We start from the raw sequence: 22,172 nt of genomic DNA, 5'->3' as shown, positions 1-22,172 counted from the left end.
CATAACTGCTAGCTGTTTAGCAGAATATTCACAGAACATAATACAGGGTACACTGATAAAAAATATTGTTGTGAAAATATGGATTGATTTTTTTATTTAGTCCTAATTTCATTTCCATTCTATTAAGATCCTTTTAAATATAATAACAAATGGATTCAAGTAAGATATTTAAAATTAAAACTTTCAGCTTAAATAATTTGTACATAGATTGTGTTGTCACTATGTTAATATATGTTTAATTACTACATTCACCAATTTGTTTAATAAATGTTTAAAGCAAGTAAATAGTTAGCAACAAGTTTCAAGAATCAAATTATTCCTGATTAATGATTGTACAATAGTGCACTTTTTCACTATACACAAGCCTACATATATATAGTGAAAAAGTATACTGTTCAAATACGTATGTATGTATACGCACACACACATATTTGAAAAACTACATTGTATATATCCAATATGCATGCATGTAGATGTGTGTTTCTGTGTTACACCTGCAGTTAAGAATGTGTGATGGGACTGATAGACCTAATTTCTCTTGTAAAAATACTTCACTAAGGATTGGGGGATTTTGATGAATAGACTAGCCGGTCCCGAAGGGGACATCCCAAAATCAGGCAGAAGGACTTGGACAATGATTTTGCTCATTTTTCAGAGATCACTCCTCTCAGTGAATATTTAGCAGCCTCTTCTAATCTCTTATGAAGTATTAATTAGATGGACACAGTCAAAATAAGGTTCTTTAGTCTTCTGTTCATAAATGAGAGTTAAACTCAATAAAAGAAGGCCCCATTTTGTCTCTGTATAATAGCTTCATTTTGAAGAGCTAAACTATTACTCAGTTGTAGTTTTAAACATACTTGGTATACATGCATAATGTGTGAGTGGGTATATTCAGACTTAACAATAAACTGGGAGTGTTCAGAACAGTGCCTGCATTTCTGGAGCCACACACTCCCAAAAGGTATCTGAGGTTTGGACAAAATTTAGATTTGTTTTGATTTGACTTTAGTTCAAATTTCATTCAAGTTAGATTAGTTAAATTTAGTTAATATGCTTTATTTATTTAAAGAATACAGTTTATTGGCAACTTTGGAGGAACTCTTAAGGGATTTGAGGAACTGCATGCACCTCTGGGGTCTGAAGTTGTATATCCCTGCAACAAAGCCATAGTTTAACATTATAATCGCGAGCCCAGTCTTCTTTCTTTGGTAATCTATCTCAGAGCTCTTCGCTTTTCTTTTTGATTTACTTCAGTTGCTGCATTGTTTGCATCCAAAGAAAATGTGGCCACGGAGCTTGAACAGGTTACAGAAATTGGCTTAGTGCCTAATTGGGTGCTTTAGGAAAATATTCTTTAGTTAGGGAAAAACATACTAAAAGCTTTTTGTAGTAGAATGGAATGAAATTTACAGGCACATAATTATGATAGATTTGAGACTTTCCATTGTATTGTCTCTTTCTCGGTTCCAGAGAAATAACCAGGAAAATGGCTATCCATAACATTTGCTTGAAAGCTCCAGTGATGGAACACTCAGAACTCCAGAGGGCAGAGTGTTCCACTACTTAATAATTGCCACCATCAGGAAATTCTTCCTTACTTCAAGCTTGGATCTTTCTTTATAAAGCTTCCACCCATTGGTTCTTATCTTACCTCAGGAATAATGGATCTGTATTCTCTTTCCTGAGACAAAGATGGCTATCAGGTCTCTTCTTTAAGCAATACAGAGGTGCCTTGGTACTCATCGTTAATTGGTTCTGAGAGGTGTGATGAGTATCAAAAACGATGAGCACCAAACAGTTTTTTCCCATAAGGAATAATGTAGTGAGTCACAAGGCAGCCAACACCAACAAGTTCTAGCTTGTGTGTTGAGTAACAAACAATGAGTATCAGGACAAAATTTTCATGTCAAATGCATTGAGTACCAAATTCAGTGAGTTTCAAAGCAGTTGAATATCAAGGTACCTCTGTATAAGTTTTTGAATGTATTGTTCCCACTAATTGCAAAGTAGACTAGTCACTAGACTACTACTTTCCTTATTGCCTTTTCTCACCTAATTTATGAAGTAATAGAAACAATAGAATCTCTTGCAGCACTGGAAAGCCCCAGATCATTTTGTAGCTTTACAATTAGGTTTTATATCAAATATTTCCTTTTTTATTCAACCATATATTTAGATTAGATTAACCTCCTATGTTATTCAGGATTTGTCTGAAAAAGATATGCCTTAGTTCCAGTGACAGTTATCTTTACTGTAGTTTATAGCTTGCATAATTCTTTAAAAACTTGTAAATCCAAAGTAAAAGTATCTAATTTTATAGCTACCATGGATGAGGAAAGAAAACAAGTGGGTGACTCGGGAGACTAGATACTGGCTCATACTCATAATACAAACTATGATTAAGGGCCAGTTTTTCTTTTTACCTTTAAGGAAGAAATGTTTATCTGTTTCTTCTTTTTTTGGCTCTTTGAGATTATGGGAGAATATTTTAGTGTTGAAATTATATTATATTTTTTACTTTATTTGGCACCTAATTGGTTGTAAATTCTGGTCTCAACTAGAATTGTGTATGAGACCATTGCAAAGCCATGTATTTAGAAAAATGCTTTTTGAATCTGATACTCTTTTTTTCCTTTCCTGGAATGAAAAGGTTACCTGGGGAAGTTTAAAAAATCATTTCTATTACTAAGTAGACATTCTCCCATTATTTCACTAGGCCTTGCCTTTATTTCTGATACACATTTTGTGTTTATCACTGTCTGTCCTTCCCACCCGCACCTTTCCTGCAGCACATGCTAGGAGAATACTGCAGCAGTCTAACAGAAATGCATGCATACAAGCACCAGGTAATGCACTAGCTGCTTAGCTTCTAAACTTACTTGCCTTCATATTTTTAATTTTTCTATTTTTATGTGCTTATTTAATTGTTGAATATGCCTTTCATTACCTCAAATTGTTTCTACATACCACTGAAAGGTTTTTATCTACTTACTCACTTCAATAGATATTATTATTAAAAGATCATGAGGCAGATATGAAAGGCTTTTATGACAGGGTATAAGTGGTATCTTTTATATTAGAAACTAGCATATGTAGCTGTTTCTTGAGATAGCCAATATGTAACTATTTTTTGTATTTTTCTTGAACTGTGATTGAACCATCAACCATGAGTAGTTACTAACATTCCAAAAAATATAAGCTGTAATAAATAATGATAGTTTATTATAAACTATTTGTATCTGAAGACCATCTGATTATGTGACCTTTTGAAAATCTAAATATTACACAACATAGCTATACATTTTAATCTATTGTTTCAGTGATGTGTCTGCTGGCAAATGAGAGTTGGTGCCCAGTTGTCTCTGGTAGTAAGTCTTAGCTGCAAGAAAATACAGCTTGTGGGTCAAGTGGAATAAGAATAAGACTTTTATCATTTAAAAAATGAAGGACCTGAATTAATTAATGCTTAAAAGAATTGTAGTTGCCAAAATTCATCATTGGATTTCTAAAATTGCACTTATCAGAATTCAAGGGCAAATAAAATCAACTATTTGAGATCTTGAATAAAAAATTATGACATAAAGTATCATAGCCTACCTCTTCACAATCATGACACCGCTATGAAGTAAAGAAACTGATTAGGTTCATAAATATCAGGAATGATTTGGCTCTCTGTACTCTGAGGTGATAGATGATGCATGTAATAATTTACGACTATGCTATAATTTTAGAAATTCGCACATTTATATATAAATAAAAGTGACTTGATAGCAGGATATGGGGCAAAAATTTGGAAGTAAATTTAAAGCATTAATATTTGGAGTTCAGAACATTGACCCTTTGCTCGAATATCATCCCTGATCACAAATCCACTCTGGTATATTAAACAAAAATTTCTACACGCACTTGGAATTTCAGTATTAAATTGGGGACTTCTTACTGAACGTAATTCTGTCTTTAAATAAAATTCACAAGTGAATGGGAGAATGTATCTAATTGTGGTTAATCATTAGTATCTATGTGTTCGGGTCTATGATGTGCCTTTTTCTGGAAATGTTCTGCAAAGATAGATATGCGAAAATTATTTTGTTTTAGAAATGTAAATTAAGTACAAAATAACTTGAATCATAATTGGCATGCTCTATAATTCGTTCACATGTAAGGACTTTTCATATTTTTAGCAACTGCCTCACCAAGATCAGGGAACTCTAGGGTAGCATCCTGCAGAAAATTAACCACTGAACAGGAATATCTTATTACTTTCAAACACGAGCTGAAGAACTTGCCTTCTTCCTAGAAGGTGTGACCATATCACAACCGTGCTATATATTCTCCTCAGAATTTTTGTTCTAATAAAAAATTAATATCAAGAGAACATAATGATCGTATTTATGTCTTTGTCTTCCTGCAGAAACAGGCAGTGACCTTTCTATGTTTGAAGCTTTACGAGACACCATTTATTCTGAAGTAGCTACTTTGATATCTCAAAATGAATCTCGCCCTCATTTTCTAATTGAACTTTTCCATGAACTCCAGATGCTAAATACAGATTATTTGAGGCAAAGAGCACTGTATGCTTTACAGGTACATAGAAAACTGATTTGAAGTTGCCTTTTTTAATTTCTGGGGAAAAAAATTCTAACAAAATCTATTGCTTAATGCAGGACATAGTGACCAGACATGCATCTGAAGATAATACAAGAGGAGAATGTCCAAAGCAATTGAACTCAAATGCCTGGATAGGATCAAATTCAGAGCTTACTCCAAGTGAAAGCCTTGTGACCACTGATGATGTAAGTTATTTAAATCTTAGGGATATTTTAAGATCAACTTTGATCTTTTACTTAATAAAGGTGTATTTTTTATTTTAGATTTTAGCATAAAATTCATTGAACAATTAGATTTAGTTTGTCCACTTTACTGAGTTGCATATTATATAAGTGCAAAGGACTAGTTATACTCTTACACTTTTGTGTACAGTGTAGATAAAATCACCTATAAAACGTGAACTGTGAAGATCTTTTAAAACCAGCTTGAATTATACTATGCTGTCTAATTCTTTACTTAACTCTCATAACATCTTTTGTCCCTACTGGAACATTTGAACTTCATTCTTTTAAGAGATTTTTTTTTAAAAAATGACAAGATAATGTAGACTGCCATAGTTTTTTTCTTATTACATACTGATTCCTTTCTAAATGGATTTAGTATTTTGCTTTGACGTTATTGTAGTTTGAATTTACTTGCCCAATTATTAAAAATCTTTTTTAACGTGAGAATTGTTATTTCATAGACACAAAATTGTTCTTGATACAGAAATAGCAAGATCTGCCTCAATTAATTCTCCGAAGGAAGCAGAACTCTTGAAACTGAACTGGCATTGTCTCAATAGGTATTTATTGGAAGGTATTGATGGCAGGAGAGTAAGGCAGCATCTGAGGATTTCCCGAGTGAAATGTTACATTAAAAGAACCCTTTCAAACCCCACTCCCAAGTGTCCAACCTGCCGGTTTGAATTGAACCAATCCATAGGTGTTAAGTTGTTGTGGGAAACAACCGATAAGGCACTGTTCTCAAGGCTATCAGGTTTCTCCGCAGCTTCTTCCCATCAAGGCAGATGGCCAGAGGCACATTCCTTTCACACCCAAGTAAAATACTTCAAAGATGATAGAACAAAGCAAAGGAAATACATTGTAGAAGACCCATAGGTTGCCCCCCCCTCTTCCAAGTACAAACCTCTTCCCCCAGTAGGATGGCAGAACCCGAAAATGAAGGCATAAGAAAGAAATACATTGAGGGTCTGACATGATGTTTGTCAGGTGTCCTAGGAATGTGCAGAAGTCATTGATTTGGGAAATGAAAGTTCTAAACAACTTGGAATGTTCTGTCCTGTTTCAGACCATGCCTGACCTCCTCTGGACCATCTTCAGGAGAGTTTGGTGCTTTTCAGAAGTAAATCTTTAAACCAGAAACAGTTCCAAGATATTGCAGATATGGCATAGCATTCCAAATAAGCAGATTTGTTAAACATTTTCAGAGTATAGCCTGGAGGAGTTATAATCTCATTTTTTACTGGCAGTTTTTTGGTAGAAGGGTATATACAGCTCTTCTCTTTCTAGCCATACCTTCCATATATATCTGTGTTCAGTTTATGCAGGTGGCTGGAGGCTTGGTCTTGTTGAACACATGTACTATGTTCCCCAATCACTGTATATGCATTCACTTCAATTTCTATAATTCCCAGCTTACAAGTCAGTATACCTGCAGGAGATCAAATCTGAGAAGTCTGTTTTAAAATAATCTTACTTAAAATTTCGGAATGGTAATGTATAAAAATGCAAAAAGGATGATTGATTATGGAAAAGCATTGTCAATTTTTTGTGTTATGTCTTTTTTAAGGAGACATTTGCAAAAAATTTTGACCAAGGTGCTTGCAGAGAATCTGAACAAAACGATAGAGACAACGGCAGTACTAGATCTACGTCTTCAAATTTTGAACCTTTTGCTACTGATGATCTTGGTAAGCATCAACCTGACAATTGCAGTTTGCAATTCATTGACATTGGAGTATAGATAGTCCTCAATTAATTGTAACTGGGACCATAATTTCCATTATTAGGCGATGAGGCACAAAGTGCAATGTCACATGATGGCAGTTTCAGCAGTTGCTATTCCTAGTACTGTTGGTTGGTAGGTAAGGACTGTGCAAGATCATTAAGCAATGATCTCATATAATTGCAACTTTTGACTTTCTGCCTTTTTCCCATTGACTTTACTTGTAGGAAGCTGGCAGGGAAAGTCATAAATTGCGCTAATGTGGCTAGAATGCTGCAATGATTAGAAATCTGGGCCAGATTTGTGATCTCTTGACCACAAAGAGTCTGCACCAGTCAGAACTTGAGTGATGTCACAAGTTAGAACAGCTGCAGTATAAGTGGTTGTTAAAGGAGAACCCACCTGTCCTTGTTAGTTTTATCACTAGAACAATCTATGCATCGCCTAAACAAGGATCAGTCACATTAACATCTATTTTGGTACAGGTTGTCCCTTTTTCAAACTTGAATTTCTCTTTGAGTCTTAGCATTCAAAAAAGATAAGAACTGTGATTGCCATCACATTCTATTTCTCAATTAATTAAACAAGAATTATCCAGAGCAGTTTGGTTTTGGATAAAGAGCAATGCCACAACTTGATGAAAAAACATGTATACCTAATGGGGTGACTTGGAATTTGCACCCATTGTTACAGATTAAAGAACATAATACTGTTAATATATAAAGCAAAATATTTTTTCCTTCTGTTAGGCATTAGCTTCAAAGTATTATAAAGCCCCAAAATAGTTAGCTTCTTCATGCATTCAGTCATTAAGTTCCAATTAACCTAATTGTGATTTATCAGGTATACTTAAAAATAATCTTGGTTCCTCTTTTTGCAGTTTTATGTTTAATTTGCCCCTGGTAATATTTGATTTTCAGTGCTAAAAGATCTATTTTACATGATTTTCTTGCCAACATATAGGCAACACTGTGATTCATTTAGATCAAGCATTGGCTAGAATGAGAGAATATGAACGGATGAAAATAGCTGCAGAGGGAAACCTTGATTCCGAGGATGGTTGCTGTAGTAATCTCCAGACTGCTCCATCTTCTAAATTGGAAGGTATTAATTTGTTGCATATTTCAGAGTACTATCTGCTATGTTAGCATTGATTTTTGAATGTAATTCAAAATCATTGTTATATTGTTATATTGAACTTTTTACTCTTCAGTATGCTTACTTATCAAAACGTAGAAGCATTTATGTAATCAAAGATCCAGAAATCTTTACTTATATTGAAGTTCATTTTTGTGAGAGGAAAAAACATTAATATTAGCATACTTTTTTAAAGGTTCAGATGCAGTTGAAAGCCATTCTGCACCACAGACTACTGAAGTATCTTCTATTCCTTGCCCCCGAATAGATACTCAGCAGCTGGATCGACAAATAAAAGCAATTATGAAAGAAGTTATCCCCTTTCTGAAGGTATTATAATGCTGATTTCAGTAATTACCAGTTAGAAATTAAGAATTTGCTCTTACAGAAACTTGTAACTAGATTTTTCTTAAGCAGCTGATTCTCTCTATAGAGAAGATGGTACTTCACTTATCCCATATTCAAAGTAAAAGTGTTTCTTACCAAAGCTAAGATATTTCTTCATGTTCAGTATTCTCTAAAGAATCCCTTGATTGACTGAACTCTGATCTTTTTCTTATCTCTATATGCAGATTATAAGCAAGTTATGTAAATTCAATGACCTTTTTTATATTAAATAAATAAATAAATAAATAAAATTTAATCTCAACTCTTTCTAGGAGCACATGGATGAAATATGTACTTCCCAACTCTTGACTTCTGTAAAACGTATGGTCTTAACCCTTACTCAACAAAATGATGAAAGCAAAGAATTTGTCAAGATATTTCATAAGCAACTTGGTAGCATTTTGCAGGCAAGTATACAATTTGTGAGCTCCGTAAAACAGAGGTTATTTTCAAAATCATTATGGTGCTGGCAAAGCTTGGAAAGATTATTTACCTTGACTCTGATGTGAATGTTTTTATCAATGATGGCAATTGGTTTTACTACTTCAATAAATCAGTTTGTATAGCAGCTAAACTACTGGATCAAAGTTAAGTACTTTATAATTTCTTGAAAAATTAATATGAAAGAGTGCTTAAATAATCTGGCAACTCAAGTATAAGTATGGAAAGTGCAATCTGTAGCATTTGTCTGATTTGTAAAAGCTGACACCTAAAATCTGCTCATCTTTACAGCATGAGAAAACAAATGTTTTAATGAAACTTGCTTTTTATATATCATTTGAAATGTTACTTCGGTGGTTAAAAATGAGAATTATCCAAATCCTTTTTAGACTTTTTAATGTTAGTTTAAGGAGAATGGACTGTAGGGAGGATTGAGATGCAACTCTCATTTCTTTTGACTGAGCTTATTCCGGAATACTTGTCATTCGTGCCTTCTATTTTTGCTTTAGAAATTGGCATACTGTACTGATTTCTTAATCGAATGAGGAATATACAATCAAACTATCTGGAAAAAGTAGTATCTGTCACATAGAAACATGGGGGACAACTTAATCCAAACTCTCGTCTGTTTTGCTTTAGAATAAAATGCTATATGCCTTAGAACCTTCTCATAAACTCATTCAATGATCGTAACAAAGCCTTCAAGCTAATATGTTAAAGTTGAATAATGCTATGTCAGCCACCTTGAATATAATCAGGAGGTGGGAAAGGATGGAAGTTGAACATAATAGATATATTAAACCTTTTTTCTTTTTTTTTGTTGGACAGGATTCACTGGCAAAATTTGCTGGTAAAAAATTAAAGGATTGTGGAGAAGACCTTCTTGTGGAGATTTCTGAAGTCTTATTCAATGAATTAGCCTTTTTTAAACTCATGCAGGACTTGGATAATAACAGTCTGACAACAAAGCAAAAATGTAAACCAAAAATAGAAGTAGGTGGAATGACACAATCTTATACTAAAGAGGTCAATATAAAATTTTGTTTCATATAATGGAAATATATTAATTTTGTTAATATATTTCAACTTCTGTTAAATTATAGTTTTGGTAGTTCTTTTCCTGTCAATATTCTTCTTCCTGAGGTCAAATGATATTCAATTCTGAATTATTCAATTTTCTCCAATTGTTGGTCTCGGATATTTTCATTTGTAGCTCCCATTGTTTCCAAACACCAGACATAACGACTGGGGTTGATGAGCACGGATCTGATAATAAATCAGAATTTATTAAGAATTCTCTATTAGAGAATTTCTGTTCAGGTTGGAAAGTAATTCAGCTTGACAATTAAACCATGTTTTAGATTTTCCTTATTAAAGGATATTTTTGGTTCTTTATGCAATAATGCAAACAAACAGGTATGTTTTGGAAATTAGTGCTCATGAATTTGAGGAAGGACATATATTTTGCTTTATTTTGTTTGTCATTAGTAAGACTGCAGATGTCATAGGATGCAGAAATTTTTCTGTTTTAATGTCGAACAGAGCTCTACCATGAAGGTTTTCTTTAGCTAGTTATAATAGGACCATATCCTATTATTTATGATTCAGTTCTTTGTACTTTAAATTCTTCAGTTTAGAATATTATTTGTAGAACAGTAGAAGAATAGAATGTTTCTTTGTTTCTTAGTTTTTTTTATTATTGTTAATTAAAGTTTCACTCTGCCTTCAGTTTGGACATAAGACAAAAAATAAGACGAGTTTGAAAATACTAGCATTACAATAGGATTTGCATCATCTACCTTTATATTTTTACGTTGTAAGGAAACTTAACCACTCAAATATATCTCTGTCATACCAAACCAGAGCCTTCAGAGAAAGTGTTCAGCCAATCTAGTAGCCAGTTCTAATAGGGCAAGCTGCAAAAAACTAAAATATCTTGTTAAAACAATATTGTAATACTTTAATTGGTATCAACTGAAAAGAAATCACAGCAGAATGAATATATGGCTTAGAATTCATTTATATATCTCCTACAATCTCCATCTTATCTGGTTGGTATTTAGTTTGAACAGAAGCCAATATTCTTTCAAATTTCTCTTTATTAGGTAAAAAAATCACTTGAAGGAGGAGTATGTTCATCTACTGAAGATATTGATGAAGACAAAGTAAGGGATTTTTTAAAAAATGTGGGGAATACCGTGTTTCCCTGAAAATAAGACCGGGTCTTTCCCCCCCCCCTCCAAAAGAAGCACCAAGTCTTATTTTGGGGGGGAGTGTCTTTTCTACTCACCTCCAGCACCGACAGCCCCGCCCAGCTGGCCCACGTTTTTTGCAGCCGAAGGAGCAGCTTCATTTTGCAGCTCAGAATGGAGCTCGGGCCTGCATTTTGCAGTCAGGCCTTTCCGGAAAGCCTCTGCAGCCGATAACCGAGCAATGGATTGAATCCACAGCTTGGTTCTCAGCTGCAGTGGGCTTCCAGAAAGACCTCTGATTGCAAAATGCAGGCCTATGGACACCACAGAAGAAGTGGACCGGCGAGGAGAGGCTTGGCTGCAAGGTAAGTGGATACAGGGCGCGTGGGACAGCTCCACCCCCCCGCCCCCACCCTAGCTTGATTTTTAAGTGTGTGCCTTGCCCCAAAACTAGAGGTTATTTTTGGGATAGAGCTCATATTAGGCCCACCCCCAAAAATCAAGCTCGGGGGCTTATTTTCAGGGTAGGTCTTTCGGGGAAACACGTTATATCTTCTATTTCTTTATTTTTGCAGATTTTGTAATTGAAGGTGTTTTATCACTTCTGATGAATACTATATTAATTTTTAAAGATAAATGAACTTTTTATATTTATCTTAAATTATCAGAGAAGTTAATAATCCTACACACACACACACACACACACACACACAGAGGGAGGGAGGGAGGGAGGGAGGGAGAGAGAAAGGAAAGAAAAAGAAAGAAAGAAAGAAAGAAAGAAAGAAAGAAAGAAAGAAATGGGCTTAGGAGGTTCTAACTAAGAGTGATGCATAGTAAGAGGAATCTAGTTTTTGCTGGAGCTTTTATTGATTAATTTTTTAATAGTGAGAGTGGCCAACAAACTTTTGAGCAGCAGTCAAACTAGATATCTCTTGGAGATTCATAAGCAAGGAGTAATAGTTGCTAAATAGGTTCTTCCACACTAAAGGGTTTTCATATTCCTTACTCCACAATATTTTTCCCCGAGCTGCTTTTAAATAATACCTGTAGAGATGATGCAGTTTGAGCAGAACTAAAAAATTTTATAGAATAGACATTATAGGATTCATTCTTGTTTTAATCATTAAAAATAAATCTTAAAAAAATAAAATGCTTTTATTCTGTATGACAATAATTCTGTTTATTTCTAGGACAAAGATGAAACTGAAACTATTAAGCAAATTCATGAACCTGCAATATTCAGCAGAGAAATTCCAATCAGTACAAGATCAGATCCTTCTGATCAGGAAGAAGAGAGTGAAAATTGTCCAGTCTCCATAAGTAAGCAACTTTAATGACTTTATAGTTCCATTCTACATTAGTGGAATGAAATTAAAATTTTATTTCAAGATCACTAATTTTGTCTTGTTACTAGCTTGTTATAGATAAATTGCTATATGCTAAATAAATAAATATAAATAAATATATTCATGTTTGTCCAATCCAGTTGTTAAATGCATCAGGTAGATTGTTACACCTATTGAGCCTGAATTATGTTTAAATGAGATAGCAATAGCACTTAGACTTTTATACCACTTCACAGTGCCTTACAGCCCTTTCTAAGCAGTTTACAGAGTCAACATATTGCCCCCAACAATCTGGGTCCTCATTTTATCAGCCTCGGAAGGATGGAAGGCTGAGTCAACTTGAGCTGGTGAGACTCGAAATGCCAAACTGCAGGCAAGCAGTACTGCATTCTTATCACTGTGCCACCATGATAGATGCTAGTCTAAACTATAGTCATGATTTAGTAGAACTGTGCAAAATGAATCCATTTTGAAATGGAGCACTCCAGAGTTTTCTGGAGTTTTACTACATTCTTATAACTAAGTTACATAACATCAGGCATAGCATGGAGAAAGAGGCCTTTCTAAAGAGACTAGAATCAAGAACTACTGAATGAAGATGATAGAAAAACACTTCTTCACAATGCATAAATAATCTCTGGGATTCATTGGCACAAAAGTGATAGTTACTGAATTAGGTGGATTTAACAGGGAAAACATAAATTCATGAGGATAGGGCTATCTGTTTACCTCTGCCACAGTGTTATTTTTGAGGCAGGCGGCATGCCTCCATATACCAGTTGTAGGGGATCAATAGTGGGAGAGTTGTATTTCTGGTCTCCTGCTTGCAAGCTTTTCAGAGGTACCTTTCTGGCCACTTTAAGAAACAAAATAATAGAATAAAATAGAGAGTTGGAAGGGACCTTGGAGGTTTTCTAGTCCAATCCCCTGCTCAGGCAGGGAATCCTATACCATTTCAGACAAATGGTTGTCCAATCTCTTCTTAAAAACTTCCATTGTTGGTGCATTCACAACTTTTGGAGGCAAGTTCTTCCACTGATTAATTGTTCTAACTGTCAGGAAATTTCTTAGTTCTAGGTTGCTTCTCTCCTTGATCAGTTTTCATCCATTGCTTCTTGTCTTGCCCTCAGGTGCTTTGGAGAATACTTTGACTCCCTCTTGTTTGTGGCAACCCCTGAGATATTGGAACACTGCTATCATGTTACCCCTAGTTCTTCTTTTCATTAAACTAGACACACTCAATTTCAGCAACTGTTTTTTATATGTTTTAGCCTCTAGTCCCCTGATCATCTTTGTTGCTCTTCTCTGCACTCTTTCTAGAGGCTCAATATCTCTTTTACATCGTGGTGAACAAAACTGGATCCAGTATTCCAAGTGTGGCCTTACCAAGGCATTATAAAGTGGTATTAACACTTCACATGATCTTGATTCTATCTCTGTCTTCATGCAGCCTAGAACTGTGTTGGCAGCTGTAGCATACTGCTGGCTCATATTTAAGTGATTCTTCAGTAGGACTCCAAGATCCCTCTCACAGTTACTGCTGATGACTAGGTTGGCCTTGAACCTGATTTAACAGAGTTTTGCTTACATTGTAAAGTTGATTACATGTATAAAAAGAACTGTTCCAACAGCATTCTTTCACTCCTGTGTCTCCAGTAGGAAATGAAATACACCCTTATTCATTTTTAATATTGTACTGCACATACCATTATTGTTGAACATATGTAGCTTCTTTCTATAATAGGCTTAGACTTCCATCCAGTCTGTCTGGGAGTATCCTATATTGTACATGCTGGATAATTAAATAAACATAAAATTATGCTGTTAGATATCCATCTATGATGCACAGCTTTAGCTTTACTCAATATTCAATATCTAAAATATTTTGCATAATTACATTTGTAGAATCTAGGGTACAATTTAGAGACTCAAATAGCTAGTTCTATGCTTCAAAGTAGTCTTTGATTTTGTATTTCTTAAACTCAAGTAATTCCCTTGTCTACTGTTTAATGTCTCTTGATAGTTTATTTTGAAACAAAAAATTTAGGATGTTCAGAATTTAAACTGGAAACAGACCATTTCAGAGGACTTTGAAATACAAGTAATTCTTGAGTTACGAATGGAATGGAACCTGTTCATTCCATTCGTAACTCGAAAATTTGTGGGAGTGAATCTCGTACCTTGAACGAGATCACTCCCTGCTCGTTATGAGACACACAGCTTGTTAAGTGTACATGAGGTATCTTAGGATTGGGAAGGCCATGGGGGGCTTAGTGATGGAACAGGCCCCCAAGACCTCCCCGACCCACTAAGATACCTCGTGCTTCCCCCTCCCTTCTTGCCACACCGGACTCACTTACTTTGAAAAAATCTGTCTCCTCTCTGCTGCGGTTCCTGCTTTTGAGGGACAGGAGAGTTGATGGAAGCCCCTGGGTGCCGTAATATTGCATGAGTTCAGGTACCGATCCTCTTTTGCAGAGAATGGGTGCCTGAACTCTTGCGCTGTTTGCGATGCGACCTCAGAGGACTGGTCCAAGCTGTTTGCACCCGGAACAAGAGATTGGGGGAGACTTCTGCATGCCTCTGGAGGTTGGATCCAGGCCTCAGAGGACTGCTCCAAGCCATTTGCGCCTCTGGAGCCATGCAGAAGCCTCTCCTGATCTCTGTTCCAGGTCCAAACAGCTTGGAGGACGCCTACAAGGCCTGGATCCAACCTCCAGAGGCATGCAGAAGCCTCTCCCAATCTCTGTTTTGGCGCAAACAGCTTGGAGGATGCCTCCGAGGCCTGGATTCAACCTCTGGAGGCATGCAGAAGCCTACCCTGGTCTCCCTTCCTGGTGCAAATGGCTTGGAGCAGGCCTTCGAGGCCTGGATCCAACCTCCGGAGGCTCCGTTCCAGGCGGCAGCAGCTTGGAGCAGTCCTCCGAGGCCTGGTTCCAACCTCTGGAGACATGCAGAAGCTTCCCCCAATCTCCGTTGCGGGTGCAAATGAATTGGAGGACGCCTCCGAGGCCTGGATCCAACCTCCGGAGGCTACATTCCGGGTGCAAACGGCTTGGAGCACTTCTCTGAGGGCTGGATCCAACCTCCAGAGGCATGCAGAAGCATACCTGACCTCCGTTCTGGGTGGCAACAGCTTGGAGGAGGGCTCCAAGGCCTAGATCTGACCTCCGGATGTATGTAGAAGCCTCCCCCGCTCTCCGAGGCTCCAGGAACAACAGGATCACTTTCTCCTCTGGTGTGGCGAGCTCCGGCAGGCTGGACATGGGTGCGAGGCAGACTTCAGGCCTGCCCTCAGGCAGAAAGGACTTGGGGGCCTGAGCAGGAGACAAGTACAGCAAACATCTTTCGCATAGGGAATTAAAGTTTCTGAGGTCTGTGATTTGGTGCAACTTCAAACACTCATGCAAGATCACGGACTCCAGAAATTTAGCCATTGTGCTCTATTTTATGTTTTGAGTATATTTCTCATATTTTAGGCTTGTCTAAAGCAGAAACCCAGGCTTTCACTAATTATGGAAGTGGAGAAGATGAAAATGAAGAGGAAGAAATAGATGAATTTGAAGAAGGACCTGTAGATGTTCAAACCTCCCTCCAGGCAAATAATGAAACAACAGCTGAAAATGAAGAAGAACAGGTATTGAGGGAATCGGTGTGTGTTGATGCTAGACAGGTCTTCATTCTTTGGAAAGATTTATTAACATAATTGTTTAGAAAATTTAGAACTATGCATTGATGGTAAAACTATGAAATTTAAATTTGCTAAGTAAGAATACAATAGCTTTTCAAACTGGAAGACTGGAAGTTTGATGGGGATTATTAATCAGTAATAATGTAATATATCAGAAAAAATGGATTAATAATAATAATAATAATAATAATAATAATAATAATAATAATAATAAAGTTGGAAGGGACTGTGGAGGTCATCGAGTCCAACCAAGTCGAGTCCAAATAAATAAATATTCCTGCTTGCTAAAGTAATGGAAGCAGAACATTAATATTAACATTGAATTTAAGATTCTTCATATGCTTCATAAGATTGGAGCTTTAATTAATACTAAGTAATTAATGTTTAAATGTGTCAAAATAGTTAATAAATTTATTTTGTCACAGATTTCACAGTCCATATCAGAAAATCTAAATGTGCGTCAAATTTTATCTTCTGAACAAGACACTGCAAATGCTAAAGGTAAAATGAATATAGAAAAACTTATTTACAAGGTATTTTTTGTTCTTAGGGAAAAAAAGAAATCATCTGAAACTTTTGTGCAATTGGATGGTGCTTGGTTTGGGCTGGGGTGGAATTAATCCACAAGTGTTTTGATGACTAGAAAGATAAATTCTATTGAGTACAGAAATACACTCATATAAATAATTGCTTTTTCTTATTTAATTATGTGGAAGGAGTTAAATAAAAGCTAGGTACTACTCTTCAGTTTTTATTTTATAAATACTTTACACTTATTAAACAACACAAAGGATTCCATGATGTGGCAAAGCTCTTACTTCAGAGCTTAAGTGTATCCTGCTTTTTCATAGTTTAGCATTTCATGCTTTTAGACTTGAAAATATAAGTAACATTAACAAGATCTACATTATTTTGGCTTTGTTAAAACAAATAAAATAGGTAAGAGAAAATTAAATAGCAGAAGGAGAACAAGAGAAAGAGATGGACAAAACAGGTTGATTTTGTATTATTATGTTTTTGCTTAGAACACTTCATATTAATAATTTCTGGGCCACAAATAGACATATGCTGTTTCTATATAAATTGTTCAAGTATTTTTTTGCTTATTGTTCAAAGTCTTATTATTTTATAATATATTTGTAGTGTGAACTCTAGGTACAGTCTGGATTCAGAGTATAAACTTAATTGGCAAAATGACACAATGTGTTATTCTTTCAGCCTTTAAGGCTGCAATCTTGTACATCTTAACAATATGTCTAACTGAATTCAGCATATTGAAGTTTTGAGTTACTTATAGCAGAATAGTTTTAAATGATTTAACATGATCATTTATATAAAATATATGTATCTTTTAATGTAGCCTTTTGAAATGTTTTCCATATTCACTAACTTTTGTTTTTGTGTAAACTGCTATAAAATCCCAGTCCTTGCAAGCAGCATAATTAAATATTGTTTATTTTTCAGATGATCAAAATATACCTGCTATTGTACCTCAGTATCTTAATCTTACAGAAGAAAAGCAGTCCTTAGTTGTTAGAGTTGCTGAAGATTTTAATACCAGCATTATATTAGCTACAGAAAAAACAAATTCTCCATTAGCAGAAAATGAAAACCAAACGATAGACGCAGTATGTGGAGACTCAAAATCATCATCGGGAACACCTGAAAGCTCTGTAGTTGGCAGTCCTGATACAGAATCTCCTGTATTGGTTAATGAATATGTACGTAGTGCTTTTGACTTTTAAATGTAATGTGGCATGAGCCTCAAGAATGCATGGTTGGAGAATTAGCTACCTAGAATGCTTCTTTTAGACTTTGGTTTTATTGTTTAGTTTTAGTTTTAGTTTAGTTCAGTTACATTGGTTCTACTGAAATATTTTTCCTGTTCATAACAAGAAGTGGTCAATAAGTAATTATTGCAATGAACTTATAAAACTGAAGAATGTTAAGGGCACCTCCTTGAGCTCTTCGAAGAAAGTCAGATTAAAAATTAAAAACATTCTCTTTATAGGAAACTGGTTCCGGAAACGTAAGTCAGAAATCTGATGAAGATGACTTTGTAAAAGTTGAAGACATACCGCTTAAACTTGCAGTTTACTCAGAGGTAAATATTACGCTAAGAAATGTACAAAGCAAAAAGGTTATTTTTAAGAGTATGGTGCAGAACAAGTGGACAAGACTAGTAAATTGTGAGAATTACTCTTTTGATCCATTTTCAGGATGAACTAATGAAAAAAATGATGGCAGAGTCTCAGACAAATAGTATCACGGAAGAAATTCTAGCTGAAGCAGAAAGGCAGGGTGAGGAATTAGTAGGAGATCCTCAAATGTTGAAGGAACCTGGTGAGAATCTTTGATTACTTTAGTTATGCTTATCCTACTCATACTAGTTTACTTTATGCAGATTGTAGACTCTAGAACTAGAAAAAGTTGAATAAACATTTTTAGTTTTGTTCAGCATTCAGACTTAAAGCATTTTTGCTTATTAACTGAAATAATAGATCTATATAGTTAAGTTTGATGACTTTAGTTATCCTAAAAAAGTAAGAGGGGATTGTTATAGATGAGTGGCAAATCATCAAGAAACCCCAGAGATGAAGGCAAGACTGGGAAGTGAAAGAAACTTCCTAGAATAAGGCAATAAGAAACGATTCCTGAATCATTGCCCAACAGAACTATATAGTGAAAATGACCAGGAATCAAGATCAAGTCAGAGAACATTTACATTTTATAATTTGTCTTGCTATGATTGTGAACCAGTTAACAAAGTGAAATTTAATTGAACAGTTCCTATCTTTTCTTAAAAATACACAAAATTCACTGGCCTAGAGAACTCTGGAATGTTCCATTCCCATTCTGGCCCTTCCTATTTTTCTTTTTCTTTTAATCATTTGTATCCTGATTCCTGCCTTTATTATTTTTACAAATAACTCAAGGCGGTAAATATACCCAATGCATCTTCTTCTTCTTTCTGTTTTCCCCACAACAACCACCTTGTGAGGTGAGTTGGGTTGAGATAGAGAGTGACTGGCCCAAAGTCACCCTGTTGGCTTTTATGGGGAAGGCAGGAATAGAACTCATAGTCTCTTGCTTTCTAGCCTGGTACCTTAACCACTAAACAAAAACTATTCCCAGGGATATTTAATAATGTCTAAACTAGAAGCAATTCAACACTGCGAAATTCTGTCCATTTAAAGAAGTTACTTCTGTAAATTTTTGAACTATCCCCAAACAACCTGTTTAGGAGGAGGATCAAAGATGTTCAGGAAAGAGACTGGAACTATCCAGAATTTCCAGAACATTCTGTTCTAAATGGACAAGTTTTGCACAGTGATAATCTATTTTGTTTTCTGCTATTATTGAATTATTAAACTCTTTTTGACAGCACCCAAAATTATCCATTTATATTGATGGAAGTACACATTGATATGTATTAATTGTGGGGAACAATAAACTTCCATCTTCACAATGAGAATAACGAAGTCATATGGTCTGATCATATGTATTTGTTGACTATAGTTTATAAACACTTTTGTCAAAACTTTTTCCAGTATAAAGGTATATTCTGTATTATTGGTGAATAGTTACTTTATTTTCTTTTTTCAGAGATTGTCGGAACTCAGAGTGCATGAAAATGACCCTTGGAACGTCTCTGTGGCCTAATTCATTGATAAATGCAAATAGAAATCACTACTACGTTTCATGTGTTCTAATCTGTATAAAATGTAAAGTAGTTTTTCACACACTGCCTTTTAGAATAGACTTGCAAATTTTTTCTCATAAAAGTTCAAACAGCTAAACTTTCAGTCTGGCTGCAGTTCTTATGTTTTTATTATTGTGATTTTAGCAATTTTACCCTGTAGTTTTAAATAAAGTTTGACTTGTATGTAGGTGTGTTTTGAACAACGCTATATGAAGCTAAGATGATCCATGAGTAATAATAGATTCAAGGAGAAAAGTGTTCATTTCTAAAAACAGTTTATTGGTAGCTTGTTTAAAAGTGTTCCTGAGTTCTCATCACATGATAATGGGCTTGATCCAAAGGTGTTCTTTAAAGTTTTGCTTTTCTTGCAATATTAACAGCATATTGGGGTACCTTAAAACTGACAAATTTATTACAGTATAAGCTTTCCTGTACTATAATTATTTCATCAGAAAGCAATTTAGAGGCCAAAGAGAGAATGAGGATTAATAAAAACTATAGTAAAAAGATCAGATTGAAATGAAACAAAAATAATTCTCTAAATAATGATCATAATAATAATCTCTTAGCACATATAACATGATAATAAATCTTTGTCTTTATAACATATAATGTTAAATCTCTAATGATTGCTCCCTGAACCATTTCATCAGTCATCATAAGTCTTTAGCTCAAAAGTGATTACATGGCTGAAGTGATTATCTGTGGACAAAGGTTTGGGACAGTATCCCAAACCAATGTAAGCTTTGTATCTGTGTGTAAGAACTGACCAACTTACTTATTAAACCCTTACACCATCTCCACCAAACAGTTGTATATACAGTACTTTCTTCTTAGAATATTTTGATTAAAGGGACTAGCCCAGAAAATGTTAAGGAAAGTTAAATATATTAAATATGTCATTATTTCAACAACTTCAGAATTCTTCACCGATTGTTTTTGTACCTTTAGAAACTGTTTCTTCTGAATACAACTGTTCACCTTGTGATAAAATATTATGTGAAAACACATCTAAATCTAGAGTCCTTTGTTTCCAAAATTGGAATGATGGTTTTTTTTGTTACCACAGTATGAAATTCCTTCTTGCTATGAATGTGCAGGATGGCACTAATGCCTGATTTTGTTCTATAAAACTACCAGCGATGCCTTACCAACCTGGCTAGAATATATTTGAAATAATGTATTTGTTTTCATATCTCTCATATAAGTAAATTTTCCCCTTGTAAACATAGTTTGAACTCACTATGTAAAATCAGATATGTGACCCTAAAAGTCTATTGCTATTCAGGTGAATGATGCACAGAGTGGATCAGAGCATTGTAAAGCAAAAAGGGCAGTGCCTGCAAGCATGCCTGGGGTTGCGAAGTGAATACTTTTGAAGATTAACATATTAAGTATTTAATTGTACCTTGTACTCTTGTTTAGTCTTAGCTCAACTCAAAAGTACAAATGAACAAATTCTTCTGCTTTGAGAAGATTGTGTGTATTTGCTTATGCTTAAAACTGAGTAGCAACAAGAACATTCATTCAATAGAAACCAAAATCAGGTACTTAGATAAAAATGCCATAGTCTTCCACTAATACCTACATACTTTGTAGGGATTGTTGGAAAATAAACACAGAACCAAAGATTCAGAATATTGCAAAATGCACTCATTTAGAAGACTTGCTAAGACAGAGGTCCCCAACCTTTTGGGCACCAGGGACCAGTTCCGTGGAGGGAGGTTTTTCCATGGACCGAAGGGTGGTTTTGTGTGCTGCCTGCATCCCACAGATGGGGCTTTGCTTGTTTGTGCGGACCAGTTGCTGGCATACAGCGGCCTGGTACTGGTCCACGGACCAGGGTTGGGGACCTCTGCACTAAGACATTAATATCTATGTATACAGTATATCAAGGGAAATGAATGAGAAATATACCGCAATTCCCAGAGAATTTGCAATGAATTCCAGCCATTAGCATTGCATTCAGTAGAGATGGAAACGGCATCAACTCATAAATTTTCTTGGAAAGCTCCTTTGTTCCTTGTTATGGCTTAGCATAACTGCATGGCAAGCAACCAGGTCAGTATTCCTCAGGGGAGTGCCTCCTTACCAATGCTACCAATCAGCATGACACGTTACACTACAATGTGCACTGACCAGTATCATGACCTGTGTTGCAATAGGAAAAGAGGTTGTAGTAATAAACGTTAGGTAGGCCCTAGGCTGGGAATTTACTATAATGGTAAAAGTTTAGATATCTAGGAGATCTTAAAAGGAATTTTAGTGTGTTCAAGTTCTTTAGCCAGTTTTAAGCTTGCAGAGTAAAGATGCCCTGGGAATTAAGCTGAAGCAGAACTGGTTCTGACAGAGTGAGAAATGTTGAAATCAGCAGATTTTCACATGCTTAATTAAAAGGCAGATAACATTTAATTAATTTTTTGTGAATTCACTTTGTAGAGTATGTACAGAATGAGACTTCTCGTTTAGGAAACAACTTTTAGGAACATAATTCAGTGAAATGTATTTTTTATCCGTGAGAGAAAAAAAAAGCTAATGGGAATAGCCAGTCTTTGCTTCCTTCTGAACAAATATTGATTTGTTATTGATTTTTTCCCCTCATGTATACACATTGATGTACAAACAGCATGGCTATGCAACATGTCAGAGTCTGTTCCCAAGCTTTTAAGAGTGCAAATAGATGCAGATATATAATTTATCTACAATTTAACACTCTT

General features: G+C 35.3%; 1 protein-coding gene across 1 annotated transcript in view; it reads left to right on the top strand.

The window, feature by feature from the left end:
- The window catches only part of PCM1 (pericentriolar material 1), a 55,510-nt gene extending 35,045 nt beyond the window's left edge, over positions 1 to 20,465 (top strand). Inside the window, exons 26-40 of the mRNA XM_015830880.1 lie at positions 4,415 to 4,587; positions 4,668 to 4,796; positions 6,403 to 6,523; positions 7,522 to 7,662; positions 7,892 to 8,025; positions 8,355 to 8,489; positions 9,352 to 9,516; positions 10,629 to 10,688; positions 11,906 to 12,035; positions 15,541 to 15,698; positions 16,178 to 16,253; positions 17,217 to 17,473; positions 17,764 to 17,856; positions 17,972 to 18,095; positions 19,359 to 20,465. Coding sequence (XP_015686366.1) covers positions 4,415 to 4,587; positions 4,668 to 4,796; positions 6,403 to 6,523; positions 7,522 to 7,662; positions 7,892 to 8,025; positions 8,355 to 8,489; positions 9,352 to 9,516; positions 10,629 to 10,688; positions 11,906 to 12,035; positions 15,541 to 15,698; positions 16,178 to 16,253; positions 17,217 to 17,473; positions 17,764 to 17,856; positions 17,972 to 18,095; positions 19,359 to 19,384 — 1,922 coding nt within the window. The 3' untranslated portion in view covers positions 19,385 to 20,465. The remainder of the gene's footprint in view (positions 1 to 4,414; positions 4,588 to 4,667; positions 4,797 to 6,402; positions 6,524 to 7,521; positions 7,663 to 7,891; positions 8,026 to 8,354; positions 8,490 to 9,351; positions 9,517 to 10,628; positions 10,689 to 11,905; positions 12,036 to 15,540; positions 15,699 to 16,177; positions 16,254 to 17,216; positions 17,474 to 17,763; positions 17,857 to 17,971; positions 18,096 to 19,358) is intronic.
- Positions 20,466 to 22,172: the final 1,707 nt, after the last annotated feature.

Source organism: Protobothrops mucrosquamatus, unplaced genomic scaffold, assembly GCF_001527695.2.
Source record: "Protobothrops mucrosquamatus isolate PMUCROS unplaced genomic scaffold, P.Mucros_1.0 scaffold_252, whole genome shotgun sequence".
NCBI classification, from domain to species: domain Eukaryota; kingdom Metazoa; phylum Chordata; class Lepidosauria; order Squamata; family Viperidae; genus Protobothrops; species Protobothrops mucrosquamatus.
The sequence above is the reverse complement of the archived record's forward strand: the minus strand, read 5'-3'. Positions and strand labels throughout refer to the sequence as shown.